Source organism: Salmo trutta, chromosome 1, assembly GCF_901001165.1.
Source record: "Salmo trutta chromosome 1, fSalTru1.1, whole genome shotgun sequence".
Taxonomy (NCBI): Eukaryota; Metazoa; Chordata; class Actinopteri; order Salmoniformes; family Salmonidae; genus Salmo; species Salmo trutta.
In genome coordinates this window covers 60,008,509-60,027,088 of record NC_042957.1, presented here as the reverse complement: position 1 = coordinate 60,027,088, position 18,580 = coordinate 60,008,509, and the positions used below count along the sequence as shown (strand labels likewise).

Below are 18,580 nucleotides of genomic sequence, written 5' to 3'. Positions count from 1 at the left end.
ACGCCGCAGAACGGTACGCGTCAGGTTCGACATCACTTCCTGTTTAGTTGAATGGCGCTTGCAGACTTTTCGTATCGATAGCTAGTACTAGCGAAGTAGTTTTTGTTTTCCTTAGCGATCTGCATTTAGATACATGTTGTATTTTTAATTATCCTTATCCATCCTCAGATGCATGCAAGGTGTTGTGAAGCTAGCTAACTTACGCCCCTTAACGTTATTTACTAACTCTGCACGTGTCGTTGTACCTGCTAGTACTGTAACGTTAGTCAGCTAGCAAAACAAAACTAATTTAGCTAGCTATAGCTGTAGTAGTCACACTATTGTGGAAATAATCGTATCACGTAAGTTAACGTCACGTGGAATAGTGTAGTCGCTTAAATATTGATAACATACTTATTCAAAAGCTTCAGTAAATGGTTAGCTAACTAACGTTAGTTAGCTCGCTAACGTTACTAGTTAACGTTAGCTAGCGCAGTAGTTAGCTAACGTTAGCGAAGAAGATTGCTTCCATTTGATTCATTATAGTACAGCAATATATAGACATGTATACTACAAACATGTACATTTAGATTTGTTTTCTCTTCTGTCATCAACAGCATGTCAAAAAGGAAAGTCACGTTTGGGGACGGCGATGGTGGAGAGTTGTTGGATGAGGACGTTCCAAAGAAAAAGGTGCTGCCACAAACACTTGTTCTCAGATCTTAAGTATAGTGCTACATTCTTTTTTAACAGCATAGTTGGACATAAGAATTACATCTGACCAACACAAATATGTTTTTTGATGTAAGAGTCTTTCAATTACTTGTGTTAGCTAGAGGTATTTGTGGGTTTTCTATACTGACCAGTTTGCTTTGTTTGCTCGCCAGTTATGTGAGGACGTGGTTGGGCCGGGCTCCAGGTTCAAGGGAAAACATTCTCTGGACAGTGACGAGGAGGACGAGGAAGAAGATGATGGAGATAAGAGCAGCAAATACAACATATTGGCCAGTGACGATGTGGAAGGTTTGTCTTACCAATTTGATTGTCTTCATAACTGAGATCTGGCCCTCCAGTTATTTAAAGGTAGACTGTCATTGCCACAAGCAGCACCGCAGATATTGGGATGAGTGAGACGCAAGACTTCTCTCACACAGTCACACACAGTATGTGCACGGGTTCACCTTACCCATTACAACGTGGTAGCCACAGGAATCAAATCAGCGGAGAAGTTGAGCGTTGCACTTTAACACTCTTAGCTGTTGATCCACTATGCTGTTTAGTTTTTGCATCTGTCATATCGCTGAGTCTACCTGTTAATGTCTAAAAGTGCATGTTTTGTTTTAGGTCAGGAGGGGGCAACAATTGACTGTGACGAGGGAGTTCCCATCACACCCTTTAATCTGGATGAGGAGATGCAAGAAGGGCACTTTGACTCTGAAGGAAACTACTATGTCAAAAAGGATGAGGAGATCAGGGACAACTGGCTTGACAACATTGACTGGGTAACTGTGTCTTTAGTTATTTGATTAGTTGTTCACTGCAGAAATGTCACACACAGTGAAGTAATGTATTTATCTCGCTCTTTAGGTGAAAATAAGAGAGCAACCTACTAAACGAAAGAAGAAAGGTCTGGCAGCCAAGAGGAGGAGGAGAGTGGGGGATGAAGATGAGGCAGAAGAAGAGAAACAGCGAGAGGAGAAGCAGGCAGACAGTGACGAAGAGGAAGACATGGAAGAAGGAAAGGAGCCAGTTGAGGACCCCCTGGCATCCTACAGCCAGCATCAGCTCACAGAGGCTGTGTTGGAGCTGCTATTACCTGGGGAGACTGTTGCCACAGGGCTTCGCCGGCTTGGAGGCCTAGGTGGGCGTAAGAAGGGAAAGCAGAGGGAAGAGAACGGGAAAGCAGAAGAAACAAATAGGGATACCGAAAAACTGGACAGGCTCACGGCACTGGCAGACAGACTGGTTGGGAGTGGGGTGTTTGAAATATACCAGCAGACGTATGAAAAACTGGCCTACACACTGAAAGGGAAGAGCCAGCAGCAATCAGTGGGGAGGAGTAAAAATGGGGAGGAGGAGGAAGATGAGCTTGACATGTTTGCAGACAAAATTGACGAGAAGCACAGTGTCAAAGCTCCGGACAAAGAGGATCAGGATGATGAGACGGGTTAGTAAGAGTAAATTGGTTTGCGGTCAGCTGGTTCCAAACCATTTACACTACTATTACAGGTGCAATTTTTGTTGACTTTTGAGATGTATGTGTAAACATATTTTGTTTGTCTTAAGTGAGTGATGACGTGATGTGGGAGTATAAATGGGACACAGAGGAGAATTCTGAACTCTACGGCCCCTTCAGCAGTCAGCAGATGCAGGTTTGAATTGCCTCTATTTTCTATTACAGTATAATGGACAATAAATTAAGGGCAGTAGTATCTGCACTTCTGCTCTAGTAACTGTCCTAGGGGTAGGAACATCAACAGTACGTACCATTCTGCTACTGGTCTGTTTTTCTGGTGGTCACACAGTTTATTTTCCTTCTTCCCTTATGATCCTGTACCTGGTTATACTGGATTAGGCCAGGCCGGTTCTGTCCACTAATCCCTATTTTCTGTCTCTTTCAGGGCTGGGTGGATGAGGGCTATTTCAAAGATGGTGTTTACTGCAGGAGGATTGAACAGGGAAGCGCTCAGTTCTACAATTCCAAGAGACTAGACTTTGATCTTTACACATGACCATGATCAGTTCTTGACTAATAATGTTATGTATTATGTTTCATGTGGACCCCAGGAAGAGTAGCTGCAGCGTTTGCAGTCGCTAATGGGGATCCTAATAAATACCAATGATAGTCTCGCTCGCTCACACACATTCAAATTCTCTGTTATCTGATCTGTTATTGTATGTAGCCTTCCTGTTTTAAAATAAACAAATTGGTATTTTACATTGTCTATTTCTTGTCTGCTGCTAAGCCTACAAGCAAGGTCTTGAAACATTGCTAAATCATTTTACTAAATATTTTTTGAGTTTCTATATAGTGCACAGTGTTACAACATTGGTTTTAAGAGCAGTTAGACACATTTGCTAAAATAATATTTTGTATTAGACTGGCTTCTGAACCAGCTACTTTCCGTCTTTCTGATTGGTTCTAATGTACATCACTCGAGGACAAAGACTGCTTTCTGACTTCTGTTGGCCGTCCTTACCTAACAAGATCCCTTCACTAGAATGCAGTTGGTTGAGAAACGTTTATAGCTTTCCTTCATTGGTTAGATTTTCTGGAGGGATTTCTTCCATGTGAAAGCTTCCCTCTGATTGGTTTCTTGATCGGTGTGCCAGTGGAACTTTTGATAATGAACGGACATTTGTGAAAGTCGTGTTTACGTTAAAGATGTCTGTACAAGATTGTATTATAACAAAACTTCATTTTTCTTAGCAAAGAATTTGGGCGGTGCGGTAAGTTTACTACTTCAACTTGGCTTCATAAAATATGCATATTTTTAATGTTTATGACTATAATGTTATCGCAGCAGTGCATTGGCTGGCTGCGAACGTTAGCATATTTGCTAACGTTAGCTAGCTAGCTAGCTACTAATACTCACCCTACCCTCATTTTACGTTATCCTCCTTGAAATGATTGAATTCTCCCGACTTTACCAAGCTAATTTAGCTAGCTGACTACCACATAGACCTTAGTCGGCTATTGCGTTGAAGTTCACGATATGCACAACACAGATCTACCACTAGTTAACGAATAACGAGCTCTTGTAGAAGTGGCCTCCACCGGTGTACCATCCCCATGACAACACAAATAATGTGCTTTGTTCAAAAGAGTGCATGAAAATGATATATCCATCAAATACGGGTAGCAATTAGTGGCTTATTCACGTATTTGTTAGCTGACGAGGTAAAACTAATCAAATCACGTTTTATTGTTTATTCTGGGAAGGTTAATTAAACTAGAAGGAGATGTGTTGTTAGCTGGATGAAAATAAAAGCACAAGCTAGCTAACACATTTGTGTACATTTTGCACAAATGTTTACTGTGCAATTGTTGAACATATACCATAAGCAAGCAAGCCAGTGCCTACCTAATTTGGAAATTAGATAAAAGCATGTTTATCAAATGTTTCACTTATGTTGATGTCCAGCATGTTTATTTCTGTTGTCTTTACAGAGAAAGACAGATAGGGGGAGAGCGAGGATGTTGATCTAGTTCCCTGACTTGCTCCCCTAAATAGTCTGTCCAATGGAGGGAAATGCCAAGGTTCCCCCAACCCCTTTCTGTAATCTCCCTCACAGCGAACCTCCACCCCACCTTCTCCCTCTTTCCTCCATCACCCCCAGGTATAGTTCCCCAGGCACCTTTTGCTTTCCTCTTCCCCTATTGTATTTATGTTCTTGCTTGTTTGAAACCCATGTTTTTAACCACCATCGCAATTACTGAGAGCTACTGGTGAAGAGTCCAAACCATAACTGTTCATCTCCCACAGCTGTGAAGATGGCAAAAAGCCTGGTGACAGGAGGAGGAGTGTGCGCATTCAGAAGACACCGAAGAAGCAGGAGCCCAAAGACGCAGTGGCGGAGTCCAGACAAAATACATCCCCTGCCAAGAGGGAGAGCAATGTGGTAGATTCATGTTTAAGTCTTAATGGCTTCTTAGATATAAGCTACTTGAAAGGGTCTTGTTTGGTAATCAGTTCACTCCTTTCTGATCCTTAGATGCAAGTGTCTCAGTCCCTGTCAGTAAAGCTAATGAGAGTTGATCCCCCCCGCAAACAACCGCTAAAAAAGGTATGCAATAAATGTCTATTTGTGTATGGGCCGCTTTCTACTGTATCCACTCTAGATAATCTGTCTGTACATCAGTGGTGGTCGGTGCTGGTTAAGATTAGGGTGGACAATTTATTACATTTTTATGAACATGGCCTTATTTCTATTACAGCATATTGGATCACTGTCATTCATATTCCATTTAGCCAGCTCAATGTAACATCGATAGCTTTAGGCTACTACATGATACTACCACATGATTTTCCCTATACCCATCATGAGTTTGCTACAACGTACCCTACAAATTAAAGTTTATAATGTAGGTGCACAGGCTGCGCAACTAATTGGAGTTATCAAGGTGACAGACAGTGACACATTAAATACCTCCTTGCACACTTGCCTGCATCTAGCTGATCTTGGTGTAATCATTAGTCCAAACAGTTGCAAACGAGAGTTTCAATTGGACAAATTCAGGTAGGTTTATACCTGTTTCACTCCATTTGCTTCCGTTTAACAAAAGTTTCTCAACAGAGTCGGCGGAATGAATACACCCAGGATCACCCGCACACACGGTTCACTTTCATAGCAGCCACATACAAACAGCATCATCAATTTGCTCGATGTATAATTCCTTCTCGCATCTACGCACTCTCCTCTCACCATTTCCCTTAGCTTGTGGTCTGCTGTTGGAATGGAGCCTAATGGAAGAATGTCGCAAATGCGCTTACCCAGGTGATCAAGATGAAATAACAATAGCCTACGATTGGTATGGCTATAATATTCGTTTTTTAAAAGGTAGTGTGATCACTCCAGAGGGGTTCCGATCTATGCGGTAGCGAGGGGTGGCGTAAACGGGAAGAGTCAGGTTTTTAAGTTGCAAAAATAAGTGATATATTTAATGTTCACAGAATGGCACTCGGCCGGTTCAAGAAAGGAAACAAAATCCTAGCTCGGTTCAGAGCGCTTTACTTATACACCAATGAGCCTTTCGATAATCAACAAATTAAATAGTATCTTTTGTGGCTTAGCTTGGCATTGGCTTGCGTTTACGGGAATCACTCACTCACATTCTTCATCTTTTAATCCGTTCTTTGTCTTTCGATGTCCTCTTCTATCTGTTTCTGGTTTCTTCGTTCTATATTTCTCCTTATTTCTTTGTCCGTTCCTTCCTCCCCTCCCGCGTTTCCCACTGTTCTTCTTTTTTCCCCCCTGTGCGTAATTGCCCCCGTGCCTTCACCTGCGCCGGTAATAAGTTATGTGATTGGAGAATCCTGTGACGTCGGCAGGGATTCCCTGAGTGCCCCCGCCCCTCTGACTCCCATTTACCCCCACACCTCTGGATGGTTCACAGCAGGCTAATATAACTGATATGAGTTTTTTTTAATGTACATGAGAAACATAGCCCTACCAATTTGTAAGTCATTCTGCAACCCCCCCCCCCCCCCCCCCCCCCCCCCCCCTTCCTGAGAGGGAAAATAGACGATACGATCGTATATCAACGACGTTTGGACAGGACCATGTGTCATTCCAGACATGGCCCAACCCTAGTGCACTGTGTTTTGGTAGTACAGTGCCCTACACAATGCAGTGGTGCAATCGATAGAAAGATGTAAATTAATCCTCTTTCACGGTCTGCTGCATCTTAGAGACGCACAGCAAAGAGCAATAATTAGTGTCTGCAAACATGACTGGCCTAACTAGCCAGACATCCTCAGTGATGTTTACATTAACAATCAGTTTTATTGCAGATTGACGCTGCCTCTATAAAAGCCATTTTGCAACCAAAAAACATTTTTTGGTTGCATAAAATCTTTAATAACCTATTTATTTTTCATGGCCACTATGTGCGATAAAGGCAGAGGCAATTATTGGCAAAGTGATTACACTATATGGATATTTTTATGATGTAAATATTTACTTACTTTGCAGAGCGGTTTGGATCTCAATGTTGCATCAGAATGTCAAATGTCTAAGTGAGTATGATGACTTGCATAGAAGTTCAATGTTTTTTGTGTGTATATGACTTGATTTGTTCAAATGTCTAGAAACTAAGTGTTTTACCATGGGTGGAGAAATTGATCGAGTCAGTGGCTGTTTCCATTAACCTATCAAGTGGTTTTTGTCAACATTTAGCAAGTTCGCATAGAAAATAGATGCAACATTTGCCTGCTACGGTGTTTCCAATTAACTATCTTGTGTCGATTTAAAAACAGCTGGGTGTAATACCGTCACACCTAAAAAATTGTTTTTTTAAATGAAGTGGTTGAAGTCTTTCCATTAACCATTTAAGCAAATTGCGCATTAATAAATTGTTTGCTGCCTGTATGCCCTCCGACCCATCTGTTTCATGTGGCCTTCAAAACCAGCATGTATAGAATGCAATAATTGACTATTTGCCACATTCTAATACAGCGTTTCCCAAACTAGTTTTCGCCTGATTTGAAAATGTGGTTGTGAGAAACTGAGATAAAAAATAAATAAAATTGCTCTTGGTTCGTAGAACCGGGGTTACATAAGTAACCTCCGATAGCTGCTATATTCTGTATTTTTATATTTTTTACAAATTTGGTGAAATCTTTTGAACTGTTTAAGCAACAAAATATTATGACCCCATCGCTGAAAGATGCAACTTTGTTTCCCTCTACAATGCTCACAAGCCACGCAGGACTCATTAGAACAGAGTGGACAAGACCATGCACTAAATAAGACTGGGAGGAAAAGAACATCACCAATGATAGTATTTTCTACAGAAAAGATCATACAAAATGATTGCCGATCTTTTGAACTTCCCAATACCTTTGATGCATTTCAGTCACTTCAAACCGTACTTCCTTCAGATTTAAATAATATCAAAGCACTGTCGGGACAGATTTGTAATAGACTGTCATAGTCCCAATGAAAAAAAGTGAACATTGGCTGTTGATTCTATTACTTTATTTACATGGTGGGGTCGCTCCCCCCCGAACCTCTCATATATAATTCTCATGTGCCACTGAAACCTGCACTCCTGTAGATCTGAAAAAATTGGATGGTGAAACTTGCATTCAGCCGACCAGAAAAGCAAGGTGAAGTAATTCAGGCTTTCTTGAAAGTCAAGACCAATCTTATCCTGCAAAGAAACATTATTTTCATAGTTGAATAATACATTTAGAAAACAGTAGGCATTTAGAATTAAATGTTGAGCAGAGCTTTATAGTTGGGTGATGACCTCACGTGCCCCGCGTACCTTAAGTTATTCAGCAATAATTTGTTCCGAAAAAATAATTTCCATCATTTGTTGCAATAAAGATTAACAAAAAGAAAAATCCTCCCCCTGTCGAACAGATACAAATGTTGTCGATCTTGAGAAACTTTCTCCTATAGCTGCTGTTTTTAATTACACGTTAATGTTTTTTTTTTTTGCGGCATTGCTTTTGTCAAATAAACCTGGGTCAATGGAAACCTGCCTAGTGAGATCAGTGATCATGGATGGTGTTGCTCAGTTGGCCAGGTTGATCTCTTTTGTGATGAAAAAGGATGGAGGAAAAATAGATGAAGGGAAATGGATGGAGTTAACATTTCAGATTAGGGAAGGCTTGTCTGATTACGTTCAACCTCTTCATATCCCCAACTGTAGTTTAAGGTAGGGGTACTAGTCAGGGAATTATTTGGTTAAGATTCATTCATAAGTATTCATAAAAACAAGCTGGTAATGCCTAGCCTTAGTTTGGATGAATAATACCATTACACCTAATTGTAGTTTGTTAAACATACCTGTATTTTGTACAATAGTGTTGTTTTTCTCTGTTCATGTGTTCTTTTTTGTTTCTTTCCATTGTAGGAACAAAGACACGAAAGGCTCAAATAAAGCGATTCCATCCTCTTCCACATTAACTTTAGATGTAAATACTACTGGCAAGACTGAACATGATTTCAACCAATCAGGCATGGAGGCGGATGAAGAGGTTGGCTGTGGAAAGCCCCCTGGAAGCCCGACCTCTGTGAAGCGATGGGTGATTGGCCCATTGTTTCAGTCATTTAAATCTAAGATGGCCAGTTTCACACAGATTGTCATGAGTCCCGTCCGACTTTTCAAACCCAATGGCTCCCCACCTGAACCAGATGTAGACGTCTCCTCTGCCTCTCATAGTTCTCACCAACAAGGACCCGGGTACGAGCAAACCTCTGGCACAGTGCAACACTTTGAAGCTGGAAGAGAAGGACATGACCCTGTCTCTCGTAAACACTTAAAGTTCAGCATGGATCTAAAAACCCACGGCACTCCAGAAGAGGATTACTTTTCTCTTGAGGGGAAACAAAATATGATGCCACCTGGAGATGCGCAAAGGGACACCTGTATGTCAAACAGCTCAGAAAAGGAGACAAATAATAATGATTCATTACCTTGTATGCAGCGTAGTCCTCTACTCAGAAGCAATATCAAGTGTGGTTCTGAATCAACGGAGTCCCAGTTCCACTCATGCTCTTCCATGTCCTTTCAATCCCCTGACCCCTCAAGTTCCTCATGTGGGTCCAAGCTGTCTCTCATTGTCCAAATGGAGGAGCAGGTGGATTTGACAGGGGCTCACCGGAGACCATTGCGCCGAAAAAGTGTTTTTCTAAATGAAGCTGCATCACAGAGCAGTCCCTCTGCTGCAATTAACACATCTGAAGCAGACCACATCTCTAGTTTGCCAGCTGAAGTAGGAATCTGTGAGCCCAAGGCTAAACGGCTTGCCACAAAATCATATGTAGAGTACAAAATCTGGGACTGTATTGACAGTGAAACATCTAGTCCATTATCCTCTATCTACAATACCCCTTCTGAGAGTCTATGCCAGGCAGATGATGACAGCATAAAAACTGTTGGTCTGCCTCAAGACCGAAACATGTTGGTGTGTGGTTCCCAGTCACATATGTCTATCCGGAAAAGCACCAGAAAACTTGTAAACACAACACTGAACAACTGTGCCTCAGTCAGTCAGTGTCTTCAAAAGCAGATAGATGAGTGTGAAGGAAAGCAAGGCTATATGGCAGGCTCAGCAAAGGAAGTTAAGAGGAGATGCAGAGCAACTCCTTTTACAGCGATCAAGAGAGACGCAGAGAAAAAGAAAAGAGTGAAACGGACGAAAAGAGAGCGATGTGAAGAGGTTACAAAAGAAGACAGGGTAGATGTTGAGTTAGAAAGTTGCACATTAACATCGGTAGAGCACGCAAGTGATGTAGAACTTGTCCGGCCGGGGGTTGGAACAAAACCGTGTGCAACTTCTAAATCTCAGCCTCTTAAAAGTAGGGTGCTGCTTCGGGTTAGCCAGAGTTCTACCGTATACATTGAAACCACTCAAAAACCCTCTGAAACGCATGTACCTCTGATGGAGGTGATGAAGGACAAAGGTAGAGGTCGAAGTGGGCCTGTTAAGAAAAATACGTCTCTCACAGTAATGGCCACTTCAAGTAATGGGAGTGTACTAGAGCACAGTAATGACAGTTTGTGTGACAACAGCATAGCAGCCAGCAATAGTAGGGGTATGACCAGTGCCTTGAGTTATGGTGACACTGACTCTAGTTCAGCATGTAATATGGAAATGGTAACTACCGTGACAACCGCTTTGATGAAAGAAAATCATGAACTGCCCATCTCTGAGCAGCACTTGGATATCAAGGGGAAGTGGCCTCAAACGGCATCCAAAAATCAGCAAAAATACATCTGTAAGAAGAGGAAGATTAACCCAGTGGTTGAAGTGGCGTCATCTCAAAATCAACAAAACTCTCTGAAGGTGAATGAGATCACTTCAGAAGAGAGTCGTCCACTAAAACCACCGAAACAAAATAAATCCAGGAGGTCTCATAACTCAAGCTCAACCCATCAGCTTGGCACATCTTCAGGGCTAACTGATGTTGGTGCCGATCACTTGCACTCTTTGAAGCCCAGCAAAGATGACAATGTCCATGTAGCTTCTAGATCTTCAGACGTTACACAACAGACATTACAGACTAGCGCAGTGGTGGCTGTCCGCAAAGACGCAGGTTGGGGAGCAGAAAGGAGTGGGTCTGACTCTAGCAAGAGCCCAAAGAAGAGTCGGAATGGATCTAATAAAATGTCTGTCAGTGATGCGTTACAGGTGGATAAGAGGTTTGTGGAACCCCTTGGTGGACATAAGAGAGTCAGGGGAGGTCTGTCCACAGAGGACAATGACGAGACAACTCAGTCCCTGCAACTTAATCAAATAACAGTTGAAGATCAAAAGAGAACTGTGCCTTGGCGAACTTATCCCAAATGTTCAATCAAGCTGAACAAAAATATAGTGAAACATTCTATGGCTATGCAAGGAAATGATGTGGCAAGGGACTCTGATGTAGAAGTGTTTTACACTGCCTCTGAACCAACTAACCTTGGCCAGAATGAGACTGTTGACCAGGTGATGGAGGAGGAGCAGGGGAAGGAGGATGAGTGTTCTGAACTGCGTGTACCCTCTGAGACGAGGCTCAGGGGGAGGGGGCAAAAAAAGAAGCCAAAGAAAGCAGCAACTCAATGTAGGAAGCACAGGCCTGTGATTAGGAAGGGGGGGCAGGAAGAAGAGGAGAGAAATACCGCGATTGGTGAGCAGATGGACTTTTCATCAGATAACACCACCCTTAACAAGCGTCTGTTGCGCAGCTACTCCTGCCCAGAGATCCCTGCTCTCCTCCACCATGACGGCCACTGGACCACCTCTCTGCACGGCAGGATCCTCTCCGTACCCCGGCTCCACCCCGCCCTCTTTCCTCCTGTCCCCACTCCTCCCGCACCGTCCAGACGTCCACGCCGTCATACTGTCTCTAGTGTGGAAATTGAGCGGGAGATAGCTCCGTTATGCCTGCGTAAGGAGGTGTTCCCCTCAAGAAGGTCCTATTCATTGGGCAACCCGTCCTACCACCTGTTACCCAGTGTGCCACTCTCCACTTCCATCTCTGTCTGGGCCTCCTGCTTCCTGTCAAGCCCCCTGGCCTTCATCTCTAGGAAGTTGCGAAATGGAAGTCTAGCTGCCACTAGTAGTGCTTGCAGTCATGATACCTCTTCCCCCTCCAGTGTTTCCTCTTCCATTTCACCATCCTGCTCTTCTGTACGTGACCTGACCTCCGACATCTCCTCTGCTTCAGTCTCCTCCCTTTGCAGGTAAAACACCACTTTGTCCTTTGTTCAAAAATACATATTTTCCTTTTTGATTACGGTAGTTAAAAATGATTAATTCCACCATGTTTCCAGTGCATTGTCAAAGATTCCCTTGGAGAATGAGACAAGCCAGCAGCGTGAGGAGAACGGGGAGAATGTGGAGGACAGCAACCGTTTCAGGAATGAGTTCGAAGCCATAGGGATGAGAGAGGAAAAAGCATTGTCAGATTCTGAAATTAAGGTACACTCACCACGTAATATTGAATGTGAACTATGTAATTTACATATGACATACAGTATGTGATTAGTGCCGAAGATGAGTAGATAAGTGAGTCTGGCTTTAACCCACCTTCACCATGGTAACACTGGTGGTGTTTGCACAGTTGGAAACCGGCAAACATGAGGAACGAAGGAAAGTGTCATCCATTCGAATTCGCAAAGCCTTACCCAAGCCCCTCCACAACCTCACACCCATGGGCCTGCCCAAGCCTATCAGGTATGTGTATTTGAAGTGTGTGACGGTGTATCTGTGTTGTAACGTGTGTATATGGTAAACTTGCTACCTGTATTCGTAAAATGTGATGACAGGGATTACAAACAACCCAACTAATCTGTTATGTTTTCCAACAGGGTGAAGAAGAAGGCGTTCAGTTTGGAGGAAATCTACACTAATAAAAACTTCACCAAGCCCCCTGAAAGGTTACTGTTCACTCATGCATCTTATTGTTCATCCTACAGTACATGTAAACATCATTGTAATGATTGACTGACTCCTTTCATTAACAACTTCCTTGCTCTGTGTTTGTTTTTATTTCGTCCCAGACGGCTGGAGACCATATTTGAGGTGCCACTCAGTCGACGTGATGGGTCTCATTCCCTCCTTGGTCAGAAGCGCATGAAGCGTTTTGTGGAGTTCCCAGAGGTTGGTGTGGCCAGAAAGACAAGGAAGCCACTTGCTGGGGCAGGGGGTGGTTTACCCAGGAAAGCTGGGGTTGGCTCTCCTTTCGGAAGGCCCAAGCGTGGGGGTTGCCCCTCTTCTAAAGATCACCCCACCCTCAATCTACAGGAGCTTGATTCACTTCTTTGCTCCAAGCTTGACCAGCTGGATTCCTGGTTAGCTTTTGACCAGAATATTTGTTGACAAATGCCAATCAAAGGGGTAGACAAAAGCACATTTACATTTTCGAAAATATTCTTATTACAAATTGCCCAGCCCCGTTGCCTTCCATCCAACATCAAGCTCGTCCTCATCTTCTGTAATTGTTTACAACGTTTTTCTTTTGTGGGGGTGTATTATTTACCTTCCATTGAGTCGTTTAAAATGATAATTAAAGAATTTTTGTATTTTCATTGTGTACTATTTGTAGATAACGATATGGAATATACTGTTATTGTAATATTTCATTATCTATGGATGTAATGCATTTTATATCATTGGTTTAGGTCAGTGAGTTCATAAGTGTTTGTATTTAAAACTGCTACTATTTCTGCACACAGTTTTGTTGATAATCTGCATTCTTAATATGCCAATGCCTCAGCCTTTTAATCATTATTAAACACTTTCTGCTTTATTAATCACTTGCTACTGAATCATAACTTTGGAAGCCCACATGCAACTCAAATCTTTGTGGATATTATCCATTGACATCAATGTATTGTTACACAGCAGATCTTGTATGCACATACTTCTCAAGTAAGGATTCATACTAGCCAAACAATTTCCAGATGTTAATTCCCAATTGAGCTGTAGGTGCAAACCTGTTATTGGCAACTAGCATCGAATGGCAGCTACTTTCAAGATACATTGAATGTTGAGAATTCTGTTTTTGGCCAAATTATAGCTGTAAGAAAATGTTTCTGGTTCTGACAATCACAGACTTCATTTTTTTTTTAGAACCGTCCTTTAATTGTTGCCTGACTATTCCTGCCAATTTTTGCCTTGTATACACATTACATGGTATTGTTTTCTTCACCTCCGGATCATAACTATAGCAAATAAAATGTATATTGTCCATTTTATACATTTTTGTAAAAAATTCTATGTAGAATTGTTACTTGTGTAAAAATGAACATAAACATCATGACACTCCAATGAGTATTTCTATGGAAACATTAGCATGAATATTTTGATCAATGCAATTAGTGTAATGTTTTGTATCATTGTGGATTGTAATATTTGTTTTGATAGCAATATTTAATTGAAAATTGCTAGTATATACAAATTACTTTTCTATTACATCAAATTTTTTTGATCTAATTATATTTCTGAAAATGTGTCTTTACTGTGTGGTTTGTATTGAATAAATGTATTTGTATGCATTTCTTGTTACAGCTAGAGAGTGACTTTATATTAAGTAAAATGTATTTGTAGCTATATTAACTTAATGTAAATGAGGCAAATAGCCTGAAAAGGAACTTAATTCAGATCAAATTGATGTAAATGTATTTTCATTTAATTACAAAATCCCTTAGAACATGCAAGTATAAATATAAAATACAATAAAGTAATGCAATAACATGAATACAGTAAATGTAGAAATGGTAATGTAACCAAAATTAAGTATTGTACATTTTTGGTATTTAAAACCAAAAGCAGTTTTCACTATTACTCTAAATCAGAAACACTGCCCTGATTGAATTATACCTAGTTCACAATCTGTCCTTTATAATTAGACATTCATAGTTAGTTCCTCACATATACAAATAATTTATTTCACAGCTAAATATAAATCTAACATTGTTAAAAAATAAAGTTGATGTTGCATATCATAAATGGTAAAAGTAACGTGAAGGTTGAGACAGATGGTGGACATGGGAGTGTTTTGGAGTCAGGCCCCTGTATAGTGCCTCACAGTTTGTTTAGAATTTATACAGGATTTTTTAAATCTCTGCTGTTTTACACTCATACAGTCTTGGACTCATGTATGTCAGCAAATAAACCGTGTACATTAAATGCTATATCAAAAACAAGTGGTTGTTTTGTGTCCCCTTGCTCATCTCTCGTCTCTGAACCGACCTCTTATTCAGGAAGGAGGTAGTTTGACTACAGTCCTAACTCTAAGTGCTAAAAGTCTGGTTGGGCTACTGATAAATGTCAAAATATCTTAATATTTACGACGTATTTATAGCTGTGGTATCACTTGAATGTTAACTATAAACCATTCTTCCAGCGATAAATTCCAGGGTGACACAAAAGAAAGTTAAAGGTGCCTTTGTAAATCCTTATCAGCAAGACAGCCTTATCAGAGTGATACTCAGGAAGGCTGTATACAGTGGAGTCTCCCTGAGTCACTGGAGGTGCTTTTCCATCTCTTCCCACCTCACAGTGTCACGGCGGTCCAAGATCAATAATAAAGAAGTTGGACCGCTGTCCTGTAGCCATCCTTATGGTACAGTACATCCACCGTGGTGGTTCCTGGGAATTGGTCAGTCTATCAGAGTGAGTAGGTATGACACTAGTACCAATAGTAGTGGGCTGAGAACCAGAATCACCACCCACACCACAATAGAAATTATCCCAAACGTTTTTGCCCGTTGGGAATATTGTTTAGCCTTCTCTGGAGTCGTCTTCCTTGCCTCTCGAGCCTGTCATAGGGATAGAAGAGTACATTATATTTTGATATGACTCATATTTTAGATATAGACTCTAAGTTTAGATGTGCACATTTTGAGAACCAAGATGGTTCCTAAAGGGGCAACACCTTTTATTACATTACAGAATGTTTCCAAAAACAGGTTTAAAAAAAACAAGCTTGAAATTACCTTGACTGAGTTGACCAAAGCTAAAATGCCAATGCAGGAGAGTCCACAGATGATGCTGCTAATGGCCAGTCTCCTATAGTCCCTGTCCTTGGCACAGGAGGGAACAGTATGGTCATGACCACAGCAGGTGATCACTTGAAGGCAGGTGGTGTCATTTTGGGCATCTGTCGTGCCACCTGTCCCTGGGACAGCAGTCAGTGGAATGTCCTCCATTGTTGCTGATTGGGCAGACATTTCTGAGGAGAAAAGAGATGCAGTAGAGAGTTCAGAGGATAGATCAAATGCAGAACAAGGGAATACAATTTTTCAAGTCTGATAGTACTGTATTATTTGCAGTTGTGACATTGTCATAAAGGATGTAGGATATTAGTTTACTAAAACTAAATTAGTTTGTTTGTAATAGTCTTTCACTGACATGCCAACAAAAATGGTTTGAGATGCTCATTCTCTGCCAGGGTACTTTCCACAGACAAAGCACTGCTATGCCCCATGGGATGAGGTATGCATTGCTATCTATCAAACAGGAGCCTGAAGAACTGGAATGATTACACTGTGCAGTGTGCAAGTGAATATATGCCAGAGTGCTAACATTAGTCATGGAGAAAGAAAAGCAAGAGGGAAATGTTATGACTGTATGTCCACTGAGTATACCAAACATTACGAACACCTTCCTTATATTGAGTTCCATCCCAACAAGTTGACTGGATGTCCTTTGGATGGTGGACCATTCTTGATACACACGGGAAACTGTTGAGCGTGAAATACACAGCAGCGCTGCAGTTCTTGACACAAACCTACTACCATACCCCGTTGAAAGGCACTTCAATCTTTTGTCTTGCCAATTCACCCTCTGAATAGCACACATATCCAATCCATGTCTCAACTGTCTCAAGGCTTTTTTTTTAGCATGTCCTCCCCTTCATTCATCTACACTGATTGAAGTGACATCAATAAAGGATCACCTGGATTCACCTGTTCAGTCTATGTCATGGAAAGAGCAGGTGTTCTTAATGTTTTTTATACTTAGTGTATATCACATTTAAGATGTCATTAGATACCATCAACATTATCGTACTGCTGTAATGTTAACATGAGAAACCTTTTCCTGTCCCAGTTTCAGACTTGACCTGGTGAATTCCAGTAACTTGATATGTATTCTTACAGCAAAGATCATATCAATGAATGAAGAATAGTTACATTGTAATAGTCTCTCCCTTCAGTCTTTGGCAACAGAACATTATTGGGGGCTTTTCTTGAGCTCTCCTCATCAACTGATCATAAAGGAGAAGTATTTTAGGGAAATAACTTGGAGCGTCTGTAAAGTCCTGATTACTCAAAGCAATGAATGAGAGATGCTAAGCTCTTTTCCCATATGGTCTCTCTCATACACTCATTCTCAAAGGGAATTACAGACAGAACAACATAACAGCATTTTTGTGGATTAACAAAGCACACAGTATCTGAAATGAAACAATAGTATATGACACACCATAAAAATATCACAGATAATAATTGGCTTACTAGTCCAGGCTTGATCTTGATTGGGAAAGTACAGCTCTGTATGCCTCTGTCTACTCTCCAGTCAAACTGAAATCCTCACTTATGACGGCTGACAGAGGTGTGAAGAAGAAAGCTGATCTTTTCTTTGATTTATTTTCCTTTCTGGATTTAGTTAATGATCACAGCTGCTAGTTGGTTGTGGCTTCAGGTTCGTGAAGACTTGAGTTAACATATCCAAATGTTATCCAGATACTTCTTGTTTATAACATTTTCTTGAGCAATCTGTCTGTCTTTCTTTTGGAGTCTCAGTTTTGTTTATGGTCACCATGAAAGTTAGTGGTGTCTGAAAAAGGAGAAGGCTGGGAGTGGATTATAACTCTTTCCTGTGTGAAACCTCCACGCCCCTTTACTTTTCACACTTTAACCTCCTCTGTCGTCCCACTCCCTCCCACACTCTCAGGCCCTACCTTTATCTATATCTAACTACACTCTACCTCCACTTCAACCATACTTGTTGGTTCTCCACATTCTATTATTCTATCAATCGCGATGTTATGGAATACAGTGCCTCTTAGCTCCTCTTCTCTCTCTCTCGCTCTCTCTCTCTCTCTCTCTCTTGCTCTCTCTGTGCAACATTCCTGAAAACTTGCATAGGTGAGTCAAAACATGCCTTGCCTTGAGGGAAAACAAACAGCTTGGTTTCATGTACTCTGTCCTTCCTTATCCTCTTCGGTACATGTTAATAGTATCTTTATGACACTGTATTCATGTCTGTCTCCCCCTGTATCCATCTTTTAAACTCACATCTTTCATGCACACTTTGTTTCATACACACACATACAATTCCCAATATTTTTGGTCCATCGTAAGTGAGAATGATTTAGGTAATTGGATAACTATGTGTTGAGACATGCCCACTCTCTCAAGGTCTCTGTTATAGGTCAACTGTTTTGCTACTCTAGTCTAAGTTAACGTGCACACCCTGTTTCAAGACTTCCGTCAAACTACTCTCTGTTCTCTGACCCAGAGGTAAGGAATATTTATTTCAGTACTTGGGGAAAACCAGACTGCATTCTTCAACAGTGATGTCACCCAAGCACACACACACTCGTCCACAGACACACATAACACTCCCACACATGCATTCTGACGCCACACACTCCCACACACAATCACACACTTTCACACACACTGCTGCTACTGTCTATTATCTATCATGTTGCCTAACCACTTTACACCTACCTATATGTACATACTGTAGCTACCTCAATTACCTTGTGCCCCTGCACATCAACTCGGTACTGGTACTTCCTGTATATAGCCATGCTATTTTTACTCGTTATTGTTATTATTTTTTAAATTTTACTTTTCCATTTCTGTATCTTTAACTCTGCATTGTTGGAAAAGTACCGGTAAGTAAGCATTTCACTGTTAGTCTAC

At 41.3% G+C, this 18,580-nt stretch overlaps 2 protein-coding genes and 1 long non-coding RNA gene across 5 annotated transcripts; 2 read left to right on the top strand and 1 right to left on the bottom strand.

Annotated features, from left to right (window-relative positions):
* Window positions 1–27: 27 nt before the first annotated feature.
* On the top strand, window positions 28–2,917 carry LOC115203720 (CD2 antigen cytoplasmic tail-binding protein 2). Of its 2 annotated transcripts, none has more exons than XM_029768653.1 (7): window positions 28–179; window positions 597–672; window positions 867–1,002; window positions 1,324–1,481; window positions 1,567–2,146; window positions 2,266–2,351; window positions 2,601–2,917. In XM_029768653.1, exons 1-7 carry the CDS (start codon window positions 169–171, stop codon window positions 2,709–2,711), a joined length of 1,158 nt encoding a protein of 385 aa, XP_029624513.1. In that variant the 5' UTR covers window positions 28–168; the 3' UTR covers window positions 2,712–2,917. The 2 variants fall into 2 exon arrangements, with proteins under 2 accessions (XP_029624513.1, XP_029624520.1); XM_029768660.1 differs by having other exon boundaries at window positions 28–341.
* A 201-nt stretch (window positions 2,918–3,118) lies between these two features.
* Window positions 3,119–14,848, top strand: prr14 (proline rich 14). 2 transcript variants are annotated; one of them, XM_029768641.1, is made up of 11 exons: window positions 3,119–3,429; window positions 4,151–4,320; window positions 4,467–4,602; window positions 4,696–4,767; window positions 5,419–5,478; window positions 6,676–6,719; window positions 8,567–11,881; window positions 11,972–12,119; window positions 12,262–12,374; window positions 12,509–12,577; window positions 12,701–14,848. In XM_029768641.1, exons 6-11 carry the CDS (start codon window positions 6,712–6,714, stop codon window positions 13,017–13,019), a joined length of 3,972 nt encoding a protein of 1,323 aa, XP_029624501.1. In that variant the 5' UTR covers window positions 3,119–3,429; window positions 4,151–4,320; window positions 4,467–4,602; window positions 4,696–4,767; window positions 5,419–5,478; window positions 6,676–6,711; the 3' UTR covers window positions 13,020–14,848. The 2 variants fall into 2 exon arrangements, with proteins under 2 accessions (XP_029624501.1, XP_029624492.1); XM_029768632.1 differs by lacking the exon at window positions 5,419–5,478.
* LOC115203732 (uncharacterized) lies at window positions 14,310–18,285 on the bottom strand. The gene is made up of 3 exons (XR_003880242.1): window positions 17,162–18,285; window positions 15,641–15,876; window positions 14,310–15,463 (listed from the first exon to the last, which is right to left on the bottom strand). It is a non-coding gene; the product is annotated as an uncharacterized LOC115203732 (long non-coding RNA).
* Between the last annotated feature and the right edge of the window lie 295 nt (window positions 18,286–18,580).